The following is a 19,129-nucleotide window of genomic DNA, read 5'->3' as shown; positions in this document are numbered from 1 at the left end:
AGATCAATCAAAGGCAACTAGACCTTACCACCTAGCTGCAAACATATCTGGCATATGCCTCTGAATGATCTAATATACTATGAAAGTTAACATCAGATACATTGGTAGATGGAGAGATCTTTATGGATTTAACATATGAATAAGTATTTTCTTGCATAACCAATCTAAACAGAGCTTTTATTATGGGATTCTACAAATCTACAGCCTTTGGAGGCTTTTCATGAGACCCCCCAGAAGTTCTTCTGGGCAAGTCTGATGCTTTGAAGAAAAGAAAGAGAAGAGCAGGATTGTGATAGGGCAAGTGATGCATATTGCTTCCCATTGCAACTGCCCAGCAAGCAGGTCTTTCACAAACTGGTGAAAACACAACTTAAATACAGAAAATGGTATGTAGGAAGACTGATGTTGAATAAGTTCTAATTTCAAAACAGGGGTGAAAAAATCACCGATGCAATCCAATTTCAGCAAACAGGGACAATTCTGAAAACTATCTGACTGTTTAAAAATGTCTTTTGCCCTTGAGCATACCTTTTCACCTAATGATTGTGGAAAATAATATATTCTGCCACATGATCGGAGGCTTTTGTGGGTAGACACGTGGGCTTCTAGGCTCTCCTACTCAAGCTTTATCTATGGACAAAATATATATATATATATATATCCATTTGCATGATTTCTGATTTCTTGAACTTTATAGCCAAACCAAAGGATACAAACATCTATTTGGATTCAAGATTTAAGTGGATTTACACTCATGACTTGGCTTGTATTCCGTTTTTTACTTTCTTCTGCTACTTTTATAATTTGGAAAAAATATTACTGGTAGTGAGATTGCTGGATGTGTCATGTGCTGGCCATTCTCATCCCTGTTTTAGCGAAGGGGGGGGGGGAAATCACCATACGTCATATAACAATGTGATACTGCGAGTTTGACACCCCTGGACCAAGTTTAGCCTAAAGCTGTAAAACTGCCTACATTTGGGTCTGAGAATGATACTTACACATGTGAATACATAAACTGATGAGTTTAATAATCTTAAATCTAGTTAAGAATATTGCTTAGATGTATGAATGTTTTCTTTTTTACACCCAATCTGGTCAAAACTTAGTAGCCAATGTAAACTCAGTTCATTCTTCTTTTTAAATTCTTATTTGAAGATTTAAAAATAAAAGAGCTGAGAAACACAATTACTCTAATAAAGAAACTCTCTCCTAGTGTGGTCTGTATTTTTTTTTTAATTACGTAACATTTTTTAAATTTCTCTAAAGATCCCAAAACTGTGATAACACCAAGATTTGTTATGCTGACATTAGGTTATTTTGCAACATCGACCAAAGGCAATTTAAAACTGTCTGAAAGAAATAACTGCTGTAAGTATTTTAATTGTTAAGGAAACCCTGCCGAAAAGAAAAGCCACAAAACCTGAATTTTGGAGATTAGCAACAAGAAAAGATCTATTAGATTAGGAGCTAAATAAACCTTGAACACTTTGAAGTTAAACAATTTGAAGCAGCATGATGTAACTAGAAATGCCAGAGTTCTGCCATTTCATCAGGAGTCAGGGAGAAAAAAATCTACTTAATCCATATTCATTTCAGTGATGCAACACCGGTCCCCATATTCAAATTCAACTTTGCTGGCATAATTCATGAAGTTCACTTCTCTGATGGTTCCAGCCATAAATATCTGCAGAGATATATATGTATTGAACCATCTCTGTGAATTATATTTCACTTTGACTGAGAAAGGATTTCCAATACAGTTATGACCAAAAATTAAACATGAATTGTTTGAAGGAATGTTTTGTAAATAAAATAAAATAAAGCAGTTTAAAAAAAGAAGACAAACACACACATGCACAACTGCTTAAAAGTGCACCAAACCATTTCAGTTCTGAATTACTAAAGCACTTCAGGCTCAAGTTTTTCTATATTCAGTATATGACACCCGGTGATCTATCTTAAGACACATTTTCCCCAAAACGCTTGTTTGCAAGTGATGCTGAAGGGTTATCTTTCACCTTTATAGGAGTCTACTTTAACTTCTGTACATTAAATGTTAAGAACATTAAGGCCTCACAGTTCTAGTTAGCCTAGTGTAAAGAAAACATAGTTTCTTCTACTTTGTGGAAACTCATTTTTCCAGATAGTATCTGGGAAGTGTGTTACAGAAGATAAAATGCCATTGTGGGTAGTTCTAAACTACATATTTGTAGTGTGTTATGCTACATCAAGGATAGGGGTCTCTAGTCCTCCAACCACTGCTGGACTTTTACCCCATAGCACTGACTGTGTTAGCTGGGGGTTGACAGAAGTTGGAACCCAGTACGATAGGAGATACATAGATTTACCACTTCTGCTCTATATTACAGTATTATTTGCATTATCATATTCTGGCCTAAAGCAAACAAAATACTTGACTGAAAGAAAAATTTAGATCTTGAGAATGAGCTCACTACACAAATTAAGACGTCAAAAGTACAAACTAAAAATCGACACATTAATAAAATCAGTTTATATTAAACATCTCTACATGATTATGGAATGTTAAAAGTTCGGCTGTACTCAGAAGGTGCAAAATAATGATTTATTTCAACAAGTTCTGCACCATAGCAGTTGCATAAGTCGGCCGAGCTTGTTTGCTCTCAATTGCATTTTGAAGATACTGGATTCCACCACAGCGTTCCCAAATCTCTTCAAACTGCCGCGCCAAAATTTCAGCACCCCGCTTACGAGTCAGCCCAGTTTCTTCAAGATTCAGCTCACACATCTCCATGTCATCCTTGCCTGGAATGAAGGAAAACCCAGATTTTACAAAAGTTATAATGCAAAACCTCTACCTCTTTTAGTTTTGGACACATGCAAAATGGAGAACAAAACTATAAAAAGCGCTAGCTTCTTTCCCAAACATATTGCCTTTAGAAGAAGAGACCTACAAGTATCCAAATTCTTGTAATTCAGCTTATTTAATCCTTCAATCACCTATATCTCAAATACTTGGAATCTTTGAGACTCATAATGCAAGAGGAAATGTGAATCGACAAAATAAGTTGTAACCTAAATATCAACTTTGCATCACAACCAGTTTTGATAGCAGGAAATAATAACAACCTGCAGTGATGACCATGCATTTCATATCAAGAAAGACATTGATTTTATATTTTTATCATGTTTTATGTTTATAATATGTAAATTTCTAGGAATAATTGTGGAGTATCAAAACCCAATTCATAAACAAATGTTAAACTACTAATTACTACTTCTCTGAAGGGAGAAGCTGGCAAATTAATTAATTAATTCATTCATTCATTTGCTGTTCATCTCATTATCCAAAGGAACTTGAGCTTTATTTATTTTTCAGGTTCTTCTAAAAAAGTAAAGACAATCTTTTTAAATAAAACAATATTTTGCTTTGCAGCAGGGATGACATTCAGCAGTTTTTGACAGGTTCTGGAGAACTGGTAGGGGGAATTTTGAGTAGTTCGGAGAATCGGCAAATACCACCTCTGGCTGGCCCCTGGGGGGAGGGGATGGAGATTTTGCAATATCCTTCCCCCAGGAGTGGGTGGGAATGGAGATTTTGCATCTTCTCCTGCCACACCCATGAAGCCAGGGTGTAAACCAGTAGTAAATAAAATTGAATTTCACCACTGCTTTGCAGTATAATTCAGATCTTGATTTACCTTTAGTACATTTTGTCAATAAACAAAGCCTACCTTTCCAACTTTATTTAAAAAATAAAAATAAAACCCATACTAACCAGCCACTAGCAAAATGGGTTGCTTATCAGGATGAAGTTCCATTTGACGAGCAATCCATGGTCCATCAAAGTGAGCATACCACCAGCCTTTTTTCTTATTCTGAGGATCCTTGTATTGATCTGCTGGGCGGATGAAAGGAATTCGGAAATATCGCTGTTGCCGGTTCACTTCGGTCTCCTGCTGTTGTCTAACCGACAACTGACTTGCTGGATTCTGCTGAGCTGTAAGGAATAATTACAGTTAACATTTGTAGCCAAGATCAAAACCAGTCTTCATTACCATCACCTTTTTAAAAAAAATCTGTGCAGAAAAGTAGGTTTGAAAAGTTTGAAAATACTTTCAGTAAAGACAAAATAGCGAAAGAAGATATTGCATTGCCCACAACATTTTTCAAAATAACATGGATTTCGTTTCAGCCATGGAAACAAATGTTTAGACTGTGGATCCCAGCTGAGGAATCTATTCAATGAAGTTAAGTATGCTGAGCAAAAGAAGAAGGAACATTCCAAATTATTAAAAGTACACTATAATCCCAATGGCAAAAGTCCAATGAATATGTTTTTACAATTTTTGAATCGTAAACCACTCAGAATCATTGACTCAGATGGGTGGCTATGGAAATTGAATGAATAAATGAATGAGCGAATGTCTATGTAACACAGTGCTGGAATACAATTCTCAAAGCATATTTTTTTTTTGCAAAGAAAATTGCCTCCCAACCTGGGAGAAAAGTAAAGTGAAAGGATGTGAAAAAAGAATAAGGTATCATTATAGATGAAGAGTCATTTGCAGAATGTTAAGATGTTTAATTTAATAGCTGGAACAGTAAAGTGTGTGATGGGCCAGAAAACACTGTTGTAGTTGATTGGTTGAAGAGTGCTGGTTCCTGTATAAGGTAATCTATGTTATGATTGGCTGCTGTGGGTGTAAAGGGGGAGTTCCCCTTTCCCCCCACCCCCCACCCTTTTCTTGTGTGCTCTGTATGCCCCAAGATTTACTTGACAATTTACCTCATGATATTAGTGTGCGCCTAACTATCTTGTCTGCTGTAAATATAGATATTAAAATATATTTATTCATATAAAACTACAAGTTCATGTCAGCGTCTCCGACTTCATTTGTGCACCTGTTGCACAATTCCCTGACACAGACTCACATCATAACCATTTCTGACTTTTCTCAAGTAGGAGATCTCAAATGCAAGGTTGTTGTGGACAATTGCAGAGAAAGCAGTTCAATTATTCATGAGAGGACACTTTTCTTTCTATTCCAGTTTATGGAAGGATTGACAATGAATAATTTTAACTATAAATTATTAAACTATAAATCCTAAATAATTATAAATAATAAATCTGGTTTTAGTTGAATAAAGAGGGATGAAGTCAGATCAAATGTGTTTATTTGCCCTCTTATTTTTAGATAAGCTGTTGATTACTGGAACAGAAAAAAAAATGTTCAAAATATTATGTTTATACATACAGAAATAGCAATTGTTTATCCTGCTATAAAAGGCAATATTTGTTAAAATATTTCTCATTAATATCAGTGGACATTAAAGCAGCTCATCCATGAAAAGAAAATGGGCAAAAAAGACCTTTTTTCATATTAACCAGCCTTCAGTCATAATTATTATCATTTGACATGATAAACCTAACCAATAGCCCACATACTTTTATTCGTTTTTTAAAAAATTGTTTAAAAAATGAAATCGGCTTTCAATTGATGAATCGATTTACCGGGCAATTCATCATTTTCAATACATCCTATTGCTGCATTCTGCAGCTAATGGAGACTGGCTACCCACCATCTGAATTAACAGATAGGATGGTGTCCATCTTGAATTCCTTGCTTGGTATATGAGGTCTTTTTTCCTCATTCTCATTCATAGCTGCCCTCACCCAAAAGATAATCAACATACTGGAAAAAAAGCACTTTCCCCACAACAAAGGCAATTATTTTCTCTCCTAAAATAAGTTCCTAAGTGTTAGGTTTTGTTCCAAATGTTAGTTGATTAGTACCAATTTTCAATGTTTTGCTACAAGGGGAAAATATTTTCTCTTGGCAGAAGAAAGGAATTAAAATTAAACCAGTATACACAATTTTATTGAAATAAATTATTCGTTTCTGTAAATACTGCCAAAATTCTTAAAAGAGCGTGAACATTCCTGCTGTCCAATGTTTTTACCAACAATTCTTTAATTATATTTAAAATGCACCGTATGAATGCTTCTAAAGAACAAATATAAGTGTAGCAAAACACAATTATGTTAGTAAAGTGGGTTCTATTTCCCCCCTTTTTTTCTAATTAGATGAAATAATCCCCCCACTTACTTGAGTTGTTCAAAAATGGTGCAAAATCTGAAAACAAAATTTAATACTGAGCATGCAAGAGAAAATGAATCCATTGATCAATGGGAAAAACTTCCTACAGGTCTTTAAGTGGGGTTAAAATGTTGGATCAGATCAGCCTTGGATTTTTCCAACAGGGCTCTTATAGATGGATAAAAACAGCCCAGATCCATTCCTCAGAATCCACGCTATATCCTCATTCCCATTCTCCCAATATTCAATCTCAGAATCTGAGCACTCTGGTCTAGTCGCTTGAGATAATTCTCTGCACCCCAAAAGCTCACTCTATCTCAGCAACATGTACAACAAACATCAAGCCATTTCTTAGGAAAAGTCAATTTGGCTATTCCGTGTACTATCTGATACAAGCCCATGGTTCCTTCATTTGGTTTTCTGAAATAACAAAAGCTTCTTCCTCTTTGAAAAACATGGAACAATATGAGTTAGACACGCTACAATAAACACTCTTCTATTTGAAGATCATGCGCCGTACCACCTGAGCAGTGGTGGGTTCCGGGAGGTACGGCCCGGTATGGGCATACTGGTGGTAGCTGGGAGCAGTGGCTATTGTACTGGAACAGTGGGCCGTTTGGCCCACCTGCCCGCCCGCGTTCCTTACCGCCTTTTGAGACAAACAAGTCAATTGCGCATGCGTGCACTTGCGCCCTCCACCAAGTAACTGAGTGTCGCTGGGTGGTGGCGTGCGCATGCGTGCGAAGTGTGCTTGCCTGCCGAGGACACATGGCCCCGTTGCAGCGTACCGGTTGCGACGGGATCCGGAACCCACTACTGCACCTGAGGCCAACTATGATTATGGATGCCACTGTGTCCACAAACCTTTTCCATGGTTCCTACCAAGCACTGTGGCCCAAGTGACTTTTATTTAAACTATTATAAGAAGATAAGAAGAAATTAAAAATCACATGGCATGTAGCAAAACAAAGCTACAAACATCTGGATGGTGCTTAGTTAAGCACCAATTACTACTAATTTAGCAAATACTACCATACTTCTTTCTAAATAGCAATACTCTCTTACTAGCTTCCTTCAGTAATCCATAGTATTTAGCCTGGCCTTTTATCTCAGCCCTAGAACTGAAACGACTTCAATCTACAATCCATCCAATGCTGTTGGTTTAGGATGCTGCCCATGAGACAATTTAGTCAATGCGGTAAAAATAAGCTGCTCAATATTCTTTAGGCACTTTTGCTCACAAGGACACTTTCCCTCCATGCACACACATACACACACACTTTTGTATGTGCGTGGGGAGAAGGAGGGGTTAAATTAAGATTTTCCCTTACCATAATCAGTCACTGATTTGGGAGCCCGCTGTTCCATTTCAGTATTGCGTTTCTTGTTCTTGGCCTTCCAAGCATGATAAACCTTAAGCCGCCTATGAAACTCTTCTCTGCAAGCTGCCAGCAATTCAATATCTTTGATCCAGGAAAAGCACCAGGGATGGAGAAGGGGGGAAACAAGTGAGAAAAGCAAATAGATGAATATGTTTATGAATTTGTTGACATGGAAAAAATTAGTTTACAGCTCTTTATATTTACAATATGACACACATATATACAAGGTGCATAAACTAGTAATTTGTACAAAAAAGAAGGATAATTTTCTAAAGCTTACATTCATAAAATATCCATTTTGTTATTTTCAAACGTTGTCTAATTATTCTGCTATTTCAGAGGCCCTTTCAGAGATCAAGAAAAACGAAGGCCTCTTCCAGCTTTTGAGGCTCCCGCTCAAAATCAAAATTTTGTGTGTGTTGGTATGTTTCTTTCTGAGGCTATTTTGCGCTCTGTGTGTGTGTGTGTGTGTGTGTGTGTGTGTGTGTGTGTGTATCTGTATTTGAGTCAGTCTTGACTCCTGGGGACTGCATGGGCAAGTCCATGGAATGTTTTCAGCAACACTTTTGAAAATGGTTTGTCCCTGTCCTAGGACTGACTCAAGGTTGCCCAGCTGGCTTTGCACCCAAGGTGAGATTAGAATTCACAAACTCACAGTTTCTACCCCAGTGTATTTATTACATTAAAATGACTCTCAGTGAGGCAATATAATCTCTACCCGTCTAATAGTGCCTATTTAGGAGCTGAGTAGCTCAGCACCTGCTTTGCCTGCAAAAGGTCCACTGTATAATCCCCATCATCTGCAAGGAGGGATGGAAAGCTACTGCCAGACATCTTGATAATACTGGCTAGACAAACTAACGGATTAATTAGGTATAAGGCATATCCCTATCTTTCCCTAATTAGGAGATTTAATATCACATCCAATTTAGGATGAGCATGTTTTCACTTTTAAAGAAAAATAGGATATGAGGCTGGATCTGAACCGGTATCCTAGCTTGGGGAAAAGATAGGAGAGTCCATTGCATTTAACAGGCCCATTAGTTAATCTGAATCTGTCAATCTTGAGCTTGCTAGAAACAACTCTGCAAAAACTAGGAACATCTGATATAAGCCGTATAGGCAGACTACGGCCTTCCAGGTTCTTATCTCCAACACTTCCAGTGACATCTGAACGAGTGAAAGCTTTCAGGTCCATGAATTGTACTCAACTTTAAATGTAAATGGTTGATATTGACAATAGACCAAGCAAACTATTTAAAAGTCATTAGCAATAATCATTTTAGATTAAGTTTAAATGCAATGACTTTGCATTATATTCAATTAACTAACCCTGCTGGTTCTTACATGGGGCTTAGTTTTGAATGCTTCACCCTTTCTTTTCTTTTGACATATGGAACTGTTTGAAATAACTTTGCTCACGGCATTTTCTCCTTTAGAGCTGAATAAAGAATTATTTAGTGATCCAAGGCCTTTTTTAACAAAAACAAAAGGTATCAATTCATTATATACTGTAGGCTTTCAAAACTCTGTGTGAGAGAGAGAAAAAATCCAAATATTGATGTATCCTGACACTCCCTACATTCCAAATAGGACAACACTCACCACAAGAGGTATTGATTGTATCTCGTAAGTCTGCATACTTCCACTTGCTAAGGTCATGCTTTTTAATGCCAGCTGCAGCTTTGGTAGCTTGAACTGTAGGTCCCCTAAACATATCCAAAGAAACAAAAAATATAGAAGTATTCAAGAAAGGAACAACTGTGGTGAAGAATACAAAGCGGAAAGGAGGACTCATCAAAAAAGACAAGTGCAAAGATTGGTAACATCCATGACATGCTTCTTAGGCATATTTATTTAAGAGGAAAGGAAATTTAGATTGCAAATTGCTAATTTACAAAGTAATCATAAACGTAATCTGAAATGACTCCGGTTTTTTTTTAAACAGTTGGAAAAAACCAGATGGACACATAATGTGAACACCTAGTTCTCTATGTAAACGTCTAATGCTGGGAAATTAAGAATTCCAAATTTGGGGATGCTTGACATTGCATCCCAGTTTTTAAAAAAGAGAGAACAGAATAATTCTCCCTAGAGCAAAATAATAGCAAAATTTATCAAAAAGTAATTCCTATTCATGCAATTCATAAATATAATAGTGAATTAGAAAGGAAATGGGTACTAAAGTGGTGCAGTGAATGAACATTGATTAGAATGTATACTTTTTACATAAATTAATTTAATGGAATTTATAAATTAACTTTATCATATAGTTATTGCATTTGGTGATTAAACTGATTTCTTTCTGGCAATCCAGTTACACCCACCTAGATAAGTATTCTGACATTTCTTTGGCCACTTGTTCCCTATAAAAACATGAGGAATGTATGTTAGGGAATTAGGATACAAAATTTAATGCATTAATTTTACAATATTAACTGATAACATGGTATAATAAATACTCTAAATTAACCAGTTCTTTGTATGTATAACCTTTCAGGTTATTTAAATCACTATTTAAATATTTAAACAATATTTAAAGCACAAGCATTTGCACTTACATATAATTGACCTGATAGACTGATACTCAAATGGAGTGCATTGATTGCATGCTCAAATTGTGATTAATTAGGAAAAATTAAAGTGAATTACTTTGTAAATTTCTTTTAAAGTGAACATTAGAATAATTTTACCCTCCCACTCTCAATTTTTATAGAATTCCCCAAAAGGGAAAAATGTTTTCATACGCGGTCATTTGACACCTTGCTCCATTGAGTCTGCGAACAGAACATATTTAGGTTAGTCTGAAGTTCTCCTAAATTGGGCACTGATGTACAACATTACAAGATCATCCTGGACACAAAATGATGTTCTTGTTTGTTTGTTTGTTTGTTTTTATTGGATTTATATGCCACCCTTCTCCCAAAGGACTCAGGGCGGTGTACAGCATTAAAAAACACATATTACAAAAGTTAAAAGGAAATTATAAACAATCCAAGACAATCCAATATTCTTATAAGATCACCAGGAACATGGTATCAACAAGTGGTGTTAAACATTTATTTAGTTTCTTAAATGATAGATGCGTTGACTTTTCCTTTCTCTCACCACCATTACAGGTCTATAATCATCCCATACGGTACTTCACACTGTAAAGAAGGGGATTGGCTTGAAGTCTCACTATAAACATCACAAAATAGAGGCACTGGAATCCACCTCCTTTCAATCCCAAGCTATAGCTTCCATCAAACAAAACTCAATGATGGGGAAATTGTACTCAAACTCATACCCAACAGAAAAATAAATACCCAGATAAAAGTATCTGCTTAAAAAGAAGCTGCTTCCTATGCCAAGTGTTTGGGAGAACATCTACTAAGAAAGAATGCATGTGCTGAAATGGTTTATTCCAGGCAGGCAGGTAGGAAGGGAGAGAGGGAAGGAGGAAGGAAGAAAAAGCTTTCCCTGTGCAAAAATACTTTCTCGTTTTTAATATGACACTGATCTGTCTTTTAGGGTTGCAAGCATAAGTAGAATAAGTAAGTACGGCAGTCTAAACATTAGGTAGGTTTCCACATTATATTAACAAAGAATATGCTCTGTTTGGATTTGATATGAATGTTGGGTGAATCCAGCCAAACATGATTTAATACAATAAACATTTTTTTTCTGAATCTGATGCATGAATCCCAGTATTAATTCTTCTTGAAGAGCAATTTATGAGGAACTGAAATGGAATTAATCCACACTAATATGGGTCAGGAAAATTTTCAAATGGCAAATCCTTTCATTGTACTCTTTATTGCTTGTAGCACAATGTCAAAGGACACTATTTGACCAAGGGTCTCCAAACTTGGCAACTATGAGACTTGAGGACTTCAACTCCCAGAATTTTCAGAAAGTTGCCGAGTTTCAAGATCTCTCGTTTAGACTGAACTGGGATGGAGAGGTATTACAAAATTCCTAAAGGAATTTTTACTTTTTTTTCTCTTTCCACAAAGTTCAGAAACCGCTCTCTGAACTATACTCCCAAATCTTTTGACAGAGGATAGGTAGTACGGATACCTAACTAACATCTGTTATAGCAGCTTCCCCATATTGGCTGCTATAACAGAGTCAAATCACAATATTCAGAATTGCTTACAGCAATGGCTAAAAGCTATCCTTGCTGGGAATCTGAGGAACTGCAACCTCAACATAATTGGCTGGAAGAAAGTTGAGGAAAGCTGTGCCATAGAGTAGCCTCTAGATTATGAGTGTCCAAATATAGGAAGATATGCAGCATCATGTTACCTTAATTTAATGACAGTGTTCTTATTACCATCATCATTATTATACAACTTATTATACAACTGCCTTTTCCGGCAGCATCACCGAAAAAGTACAATACCTGCGCAAACTTGGGTCCACCTGAGCCTCATCGTTGATGAGCTCAGATTCACTTCGGGCAATTCGCAAAGCCAGCTCGTGATCTCTGCGCTCTTGTTCGAGAATGGTTTGCTGCTGACTCGCTTCTTCACGTTCTCTGGCCAGCTGAGCCTCAACTTCAGCCTGCAGAGCCATAAAAAAGATAACTTAATCAAAATATCTATTTTTCCAATAATACAACAGAAGAACTGTCTAGCTAGATCCAATACAGCATGCTAGAAGCCATGCCAGTTAGGATTTTTAGAACTAGTACTCTGAGAACATCTTAAGAAATACCAGTTTGTGGTTTGCAATTACAATTAAGCCCAATTATGTGCAAATGGTTACTGTTAAGATAAAGATAAAGGTTCCCCTTGCACGTATGTACTAGTCATTCCAGACTCTAGGAGTCGGTGCTCATCCCCGTTTCAAAGCCGAAGAGTTCAAAGCCACTATCCAAAGACGTCTCCGTGGTCATGTGGCCAGCATGACTAAATGGCAAAGGCGCATAGAATGCTGCTACCTTCCCACCAAAGGTGGTCCCTATTTTTCTACTTGCATTTTTACATGCTTTTGAACTAAGTTGGCAGAACCTGGGACAAGTAATGGGAGCTCACTCTGTTACGCAGCACTAGGAAATTGAACCGCTGAACTGCCGATCTTTCTGATCAACAAGCTCAGAGTCTTAGCCACTGAGTCATCACGTCCCTGACTGGTTACTGCTATTCAGTCATAATTCATTACAACCAATAGATGAAGCAAACAAAGGTTCAAACAATCTTAAAAGGTAAAGTCTCCCTCAAGTTAATTTTAACTCCTTCATTAAAAAGAAAAACAAACACCTTCTTCATGAAAATAATCTCCCCTTGTCTTCTGTTTTTTTCTTTTCTTTTGTGTTGTAGCCTTGCGTTCCCTGCAGTTCCTTGGATGTCTCCTCTCTGAATACTAACTACTAAATTTTCCAACCTCAAGCAAGTTGCCCAGGCACTGAAACCTCTTTAAATAGGAGCCTCTCAGTTTACACGAAACTAATTTAATCTAAAAGATACGAAACTATAAGGAGTCCAGCCTGACTGATACTTAAAATTGCACTACAAACTATAAATTAGACTAGCTGTATCAGAAACAATCTTAATTTCAAATTCAGGAGGGCAGAGGCATGGACAGAGGAGAAATTATTCTGTACAGATAGTCCTTGACTTACAACAGTTCCTTTAGTGACCAAAGTTAACAACGGCACTGAAAAAAGAGACTTATGACCATTTTTCACATTTACGACTATGCCACGTCCCCATGGTCACATGATCAAAATTCAGATGCTTGGCAACTGACTCATATTTATGACGGTTGCAGTGTCCAAGTCGTGTGATCCTTTTTTGTGACCTTCTGATCAATAAAGTCAATGGGGAATCCAGATTCATTTAACAATGTAATTTAACACATGCAATGATTCACTTAACAACTGTGGCAACAAAAGTCATAAAATGGGGCAAAGTCACTTAACAACATAATTATGGGGCTCAATAGTGGTCGTAACTCAAAGACTACCTGTATCATTAATAATACAATACAATACAATAGCAGAGTTGGAAGGGACCTTGGAGGTCTTCTAGTCCAACCCCGTCTAGGCAGGAAACCCTATACCGTTTCAGACAAATGGCTATCAACATCTTCTTAAAGACTTCCAGTGTTGGGGCATTCACAACTTCTGGAGGCAAGCTGTTCCACTGATTAATTGTTCTGTCAGGAAGTTTCTCCTCAGTTCTAAGTTGATTCTCTCCTTGATTAGTTTCCACTAGTTGACCATCTGATAATAAGATATCAGATGGTCAATTTCTCAAAATATTTTAATTTATCTTAAACTGTAGCTTTTGTTAATACACTATTTTTTATTGTATTTGTTATTCTGATTATTGCTACTGTAGCATCCATTTAGCTAAATAAATAAATCTCTTGGCTCAAGATTTTTTATGTTTTCCTGTATATTGGTCCACCTCTGGAAAGATGCTAAAAAGTAATACAGTTGTTAGCTAAATACTTTTTGAAATGGTAAGTGGACTTCGTAACTCAGCTTACTACTTTTCATAATAATTAAAATCACTAAGTCCAGTGAGGTAGATAAATAAGCAGAGCTACTGAAAGATGAGGGAATTAAATCCTTTAATGCTGCAGTTCCTAGAGCCATGCTTAGAAAATTGATTTTAATAAAGCAGATTAAAATGTACGATTAATAAGAAGGAATAGAAGTAAACTCTTAATGCAGAAATGAATTAGAACTGCATATTAAAAACCAAAAATAATTTCTTTGTTTAAAAAATTCAAAATACTGGTGAGTTTAGTTGTTAAGAATGACTGAGTTATCATTTATCAGAAACCGGGCAGTCATTTGTCTGGAATGATAAAGAACAGGGAAGTCAAACACAATTTCATTGAGGGCTGCATCAGGACTGTGTTTGACCGGGGGGAGGAGGGGCTGGTGGTGGGGGCCATAATGGGCATGGCCAGCTCAGCATCACTTTGTCAGGGGCACCAGTAGTGGCTTGGGCGGGGCTGGAGGGAATCCACTTTTGCTAGTAGTTTGTTTTGCTATCACTCTGCCAGTGAAAACGGAGTTCATGCGCCCCTCTCCCTGGACCCCACTTTCGGATGTGATGGCCTCCTGCAGCCCTGTGCTAGTGAAGCCCTCCTGAGTGCTGTTTTCTCTGGCAGGGGCATTTCGAGTCAGTCCTTTGACGTTTACAGGGTGGCCTCATGGGCCAGATCTAAGCATTCCGTGGGCCGCATCCAGCCCCCAGGCCTTGAGTTTGACACCCCTAGTATAGAGACTCCTATTTGAACAGGGGGTTGGACTACAAGACTTTCAAGGTCCCTTCCAACTCTGTTATTCTGATAAGTTCTGATCATGATATTGACAAAAGTGCATGATATACTCCCAGAATATACATCTATATAATGAATGAAGGAAGAAGTACCATGGGATCTGAAAGGAGCTTGGGCAACAAAATCTATTGGGCTAATTCTCCTGTAGCCAATTCCCCTTCTGATCATCCTACCTGCTTTTACAGTTGACAAAGGTGGCTAAAACAGCAACTTTCTTTTTGTTATTGTTGACTGGACTGAAAAAATATTGTCCTGGCAGACTAACCAATATTGCTGAAGCCATAAGAGGAATAAGTTCCCAACAGTAGGCAGCTGCCTTTGGGCAAAGGGGCGATCCTAACACAACTCTGATAATCGCACTGGGCACACACGCATCCATCCTCTACTTTAAAATTATTGTATCAACACATGCCTAAAGAATATTATTATGCTGACTGTGGCATTACCTCAGGGCCACCTCAGACACTTAGCCTCAGAAGTATGATTTGTGGTCTAGTTCCACAATGGGAGCATAAGGGAATTGATTTTATTGTATCAAAAGACAGATTCATTCTAAGATGACATATTTAATTGGCTTAAGTGATAAAATTGTAGAGAATATTGTAGGGTTCTACAGGCTCCTACTTCTAATACATGAACTTTGTACATCTTATGGAAATTATGAAACTGACAGCTTAAGACTCAAGTAATCGTATTTCAATGCATTACTGCTGATACATTCTGAAATTTTCACTTGAACTTTCTTTTTTGAAGAGCAAATCCACAAAATCATTCCCCTATCCTAGCAGACTTCCTAGAACAATGAGCTGGCATCATCATTTATTCTGATCATGATATTGCCATGTAATCTTTCTGCTATGGATGTTTTCTTATGCAGATCTGTTTTAGATTACTCAGTATAGCATTCATCAAAAGAAAAGCTGACTAAATATGGCCTGAGAGAAAACTCTACAGAAAGGAACATCTATTTTGCTGCTGAGACTGGAAGGAAGTCTACTGAAAAGTTATTCCCAAGCTTGGCAAAGCATGTTTTCAAAACAGATTTTTATACCAAGACATATATGACTGATATAACCAACAAAACTTCCTGGGCAAGAAAAAAGATTCAGTTGATAATTAATGTTCTTCCATTGTTGGCACTATATGTATTAAACATTAAGTATACACCAAAGGCATTGGATTTTCCCCATTCCCATTTAGATTTTATAATTTATAATTAATCACATATAATCTAAAGAGGTTGCCACTTTCCTCTCCCTAATAAATTAGCAGCAGAGCAGATTTCTCTGGAGTAAAATAGTTGGTGGCAGTATGCCTAGTTGGATTATCCAAAAAGTTGTGCGGAGAATACAACACTGTCGTAATAGGATGGTTTGAAGACCCACATGGGAATCCAAGTCACCACACCTTATGCATGTGCAGAGCCCTTTATATCTGTGGATCACGGTATGGAAAATGTAGCACAAGAAACGCCTATTCAACCTCACCTGAATTCTTCTTTCTTCGTCATCTCTCTTTTTCCTTTCTTCTTCTTCCAGTTTTCTCTTAGCTTCAATCTCATATTTCCTATATGGAAAAAAATTGAAATTCCATTAGATTCAGACAAACATTAAAACCGTTTCACTCACTTTCCCACAAAATTTATTTTTTTTTCCTTTGTAACAGAATTCGGAACTGCTTGAAAACAGCAGTCACTTCCAAAATATGGCTTTTGTTTAAAAAGTTGATATTGGAGATGACCAAGTTGAGCCTGAGGGGAGAGGTCAAATGTGTCATAAGTCACGAGTCGCTGCATACCCGCAAGAGACGTAAATCCAGCATATCATGAATGCTTCTCTTATCTTCCACTCATTTCCCTTGGCCACTAGTTGACCAGATTTTTGTAGAGAGCATGCAATAAATCTTTATACTCATTTGAGAATATTGAGCCTTAATCTCCTGATTTCTCCAGTGCTTAACATTTGCCTTTGCTTCTACCACTCTTCATCTAAATTATTTCACACTCACAGTCGCCTTTCTTCCTCTTCCTTCTTCCGACGCTGCTCCTCTTCCTCACGCCTTTTCCTTTCTTTCTCCATTTCTTCCTGGATCTTCCTCAATCTTTCGGCTTCCTCCTCTTGCTGCTTCTTTTTCTGAAGGGCACTCAAGAGTTTCTCAGAGCTTCTAACTAGGGCATCATATTCCTTCTGAATCTGTTGTCTAGGCATAACAGTGGCCTATAAAATAAGTCATAAAAACAATCACAATAATTTGCACATATCATGTAGTTTTAAAGCAAGACAGAAAGAAAATGAACCACAGCAAGAATATGGGAACTATGTCCCTCCATCAAAGCAGCAAAATTAACATTCTCCTAAGCTTTGACCACCTATTTTGATTTGATAAACCTTATACTTCCACCTATAAGCAACTCCACTGCTATAGTGTACACTGTTCATCATGAATGCTGAATGTAGAATAGGTACAATTAAGACCTGTAAACCCAAGTCTATACCTTCGCTCTCTTACTAAAAAGTGTTATGTCTATACCATCAAACTGTAAAGAGATAAAATGGAACTTGTGTCCAGTCCTTGAAAAATGTTTCTTTAAAAAACATATTTCAGGACACTTGCCGTTTTGGTAGAAGATATGTGCTTGAAAGCAAGCAAAGCAACATGTGCCATAATTTGAAATGCTAGAACATTGTTGATTAAAGTTTTAAAGTCTTATATGTGGGGGAAATCTCTGCATTCTCATCTAAGCCATGAGTAGGAAAAAAAAACAAGTGATAGAAAATTGACTGAATGATATAAACAAATGGTAATATGCCTTTTTTAAAAAACATGATGTCATATTCCAATTCTGACAGTTTCCAAAGTTTTGGATTGTCAAAATAAGCAAAAGAAAATAAAACAACAATTAGGATTTGAAATGTTACCGCTGGAATTTAACTTGGTATCCTACAGATATCGGTCTTCAACTGCCAAAGATATTTCCATGGTCTCTTTTTTGGTCGTGCGCACTGGCATCAAAGACCTCTGCCAGAACCTGATTCAAAGGTCTTTTTTCTATAGCATAAAGGGTCTTCCTACCTTGATCTTGGCCATCAGAGCATCAATGGACATCTCAAGGTCCTTGACCTGCTTGCTCATTTCTGCCTTCCCCTCTTTGAGAGCAGTTACTACTTCATTGAATTTATATAGCCGCTGTTTCAGTGTGCGAAGCTTTATTAAACCATCTATGCTGTGAAAGGAATGTTAATATTTTAGATATGAGAGGCAGATACCAAAACAGGAAGCTATTGTTCAAATTCTGTCCCTTCGATTTGCTTCTGAATGAAGCCATAATAGTAGGATTACAATGGGCCTCATATTATGCATTTGGTCTGTGTTGCAATTAAAATTTGGAACAAAAAATATGGACAAATAGCTTTGGAAACTCCCACAAACATAAAAAAAAAAGATACATTTAAAATACGTTGTGTACAAATGATTACATTATATGCAGAAGTGGTATTCAGCCAGTTCTGACAGGTTTTGGAGAACCGGTAGCGGAAATTTTGAGTAGTTCGGAGAACCGGCAAATAGGCTGGCCCCACCCCCACTGCCTCCTAGCTTCCCAGCTGATCTTCTTTTGTTGCCCTGAACAGGACAACTGAGCTAGAAAGCAGGTTAGTGGGGTGGGGAGGGAATGGGGATTTTGCAGTATCCTTCCCCTGCCCACACCCACAAAGCCACACCCACAGAACCGGGAGTAAAAAAAATTGAATCCCACCACTCATTATATGTGTTCTGCTGGATAGGTCCATGATTGCCATGAAGGATCCCAACTTCAGGGCCTGGAGATTAAACTCCTCTAGTACTAAAAACCTAGGAGGATCAATATGAGGGACAGCACAATTGGAATGTCAATAATACATGGGCTTATTTTCTTCAAATTCAGTGAAACGCTAGTTTCTTACTAGTGGATGCAACAGATCTTGTTCAGTTGATTCTTTTAAAACAATTAGGTCATGTTGTCTCTCCTCTCCTCCCCTCCCCTTCCAACTCTTCTATCTGAATGAGGATAGCACTGCTAACTTCTATGTGAGAACAGTTGCTTTGGCATACATTTGGGATGTGCCATCCCTTCTCTTTTAATGTACAAAACCAGTTTGTCATTTAAGCAAGGATAGGAACGCTGTGGGTTTGTTCTTTGTGGCCCAGAGGGACTTGCCACTGGTGGATAAAGAAACACTAGCAGCAAAAATTGGAAGATTTAACCGTCTATATTATTTCTAAGTAATATAGAGCTTTGAAAGAGAAGATATGGCAATATCCTGCCCAAGTAACTCAAGGGTTGGTCTTTTGATGCCAGTTTCCAAAATTGTGACTGCATTAATGACATATTATAAATGTATG

General features: G+C 37.3%; 1 protein-coding gene across 5 annotated transcripts in view; it reads right to left on the bottom strand.

Moving 5' to 3' along the window:
- Positions 1-1,218: 1,218 nt before the first annotated feature.
- The window catches only part of MYO6 (myosin VI), a 127,430-nt gene continuing 109,519 nt past the window's right edge, over positions 1,219-19,129 (bottom strand). For 2 of the 5 annotated variants that reach the window (XM_081941327.1, XM_081941328.1), the window contains exons 25-34: positions 17,822-17,972; positions 16,757-16,965; positions 16,237-16,315; positions 11,853-12,013; positions 9,793-9,831; positions 9,071-9,174; positions 7,415-7,546; positions 6,093-6,119; positions 3,761-3,982; positions 1,219-2,787 (exon numbers count right to left, since the gene is read on the bottom strand). In XM_081941327.1, coding sequence (XP_081797453.1) covers positions 2,588-2,787; positions 3,761-3,982; positions 6,093-6,119; positions 7,415-7,546; positions 9,071-9,174; positions 9,793-9,831; positions 11,853-12,013; positions 16,237-16,315; positions 16,757-16,965; positions 17,822-17,972 — 1,324 coding nt within the window. In that variant the 3' untranslated portion in view covers positions 1,219-2,587. The remainder of the gene's footprint in view (positions 2,788-3,760; positions 3,983-6,092; positions 6,120-7,414; positions 7,547-9,070; positions 9,175-9,792; positions 9,832-11,852; positions 12,014-16,236; positions 16,316-16,756; positions 16,966-17,821; positions 17,973-19,129) is intronic. The other 3 variants (XM_081941330.1, XM_081941329.1, XM_081941331.1) reach the window with 3 other exon arrangements.

This window comes from Natrix helvetica (genome assembly GCF_964273705.1).
Source record: "Natrix helvetica genome assembly, chromosome: 2".
Classification (NCBI taxonomy): domain Eukaryota; kingdom Metazoa; phylum Chordata; class Lepidosauria; order Squamata; family Natricidae; genus Natrix; species Natrix helvetica.
Note: the sequence above shows the minus strand (reverse complement) of the source record. Positions and strands in the feature narration are given on the sequence as shown.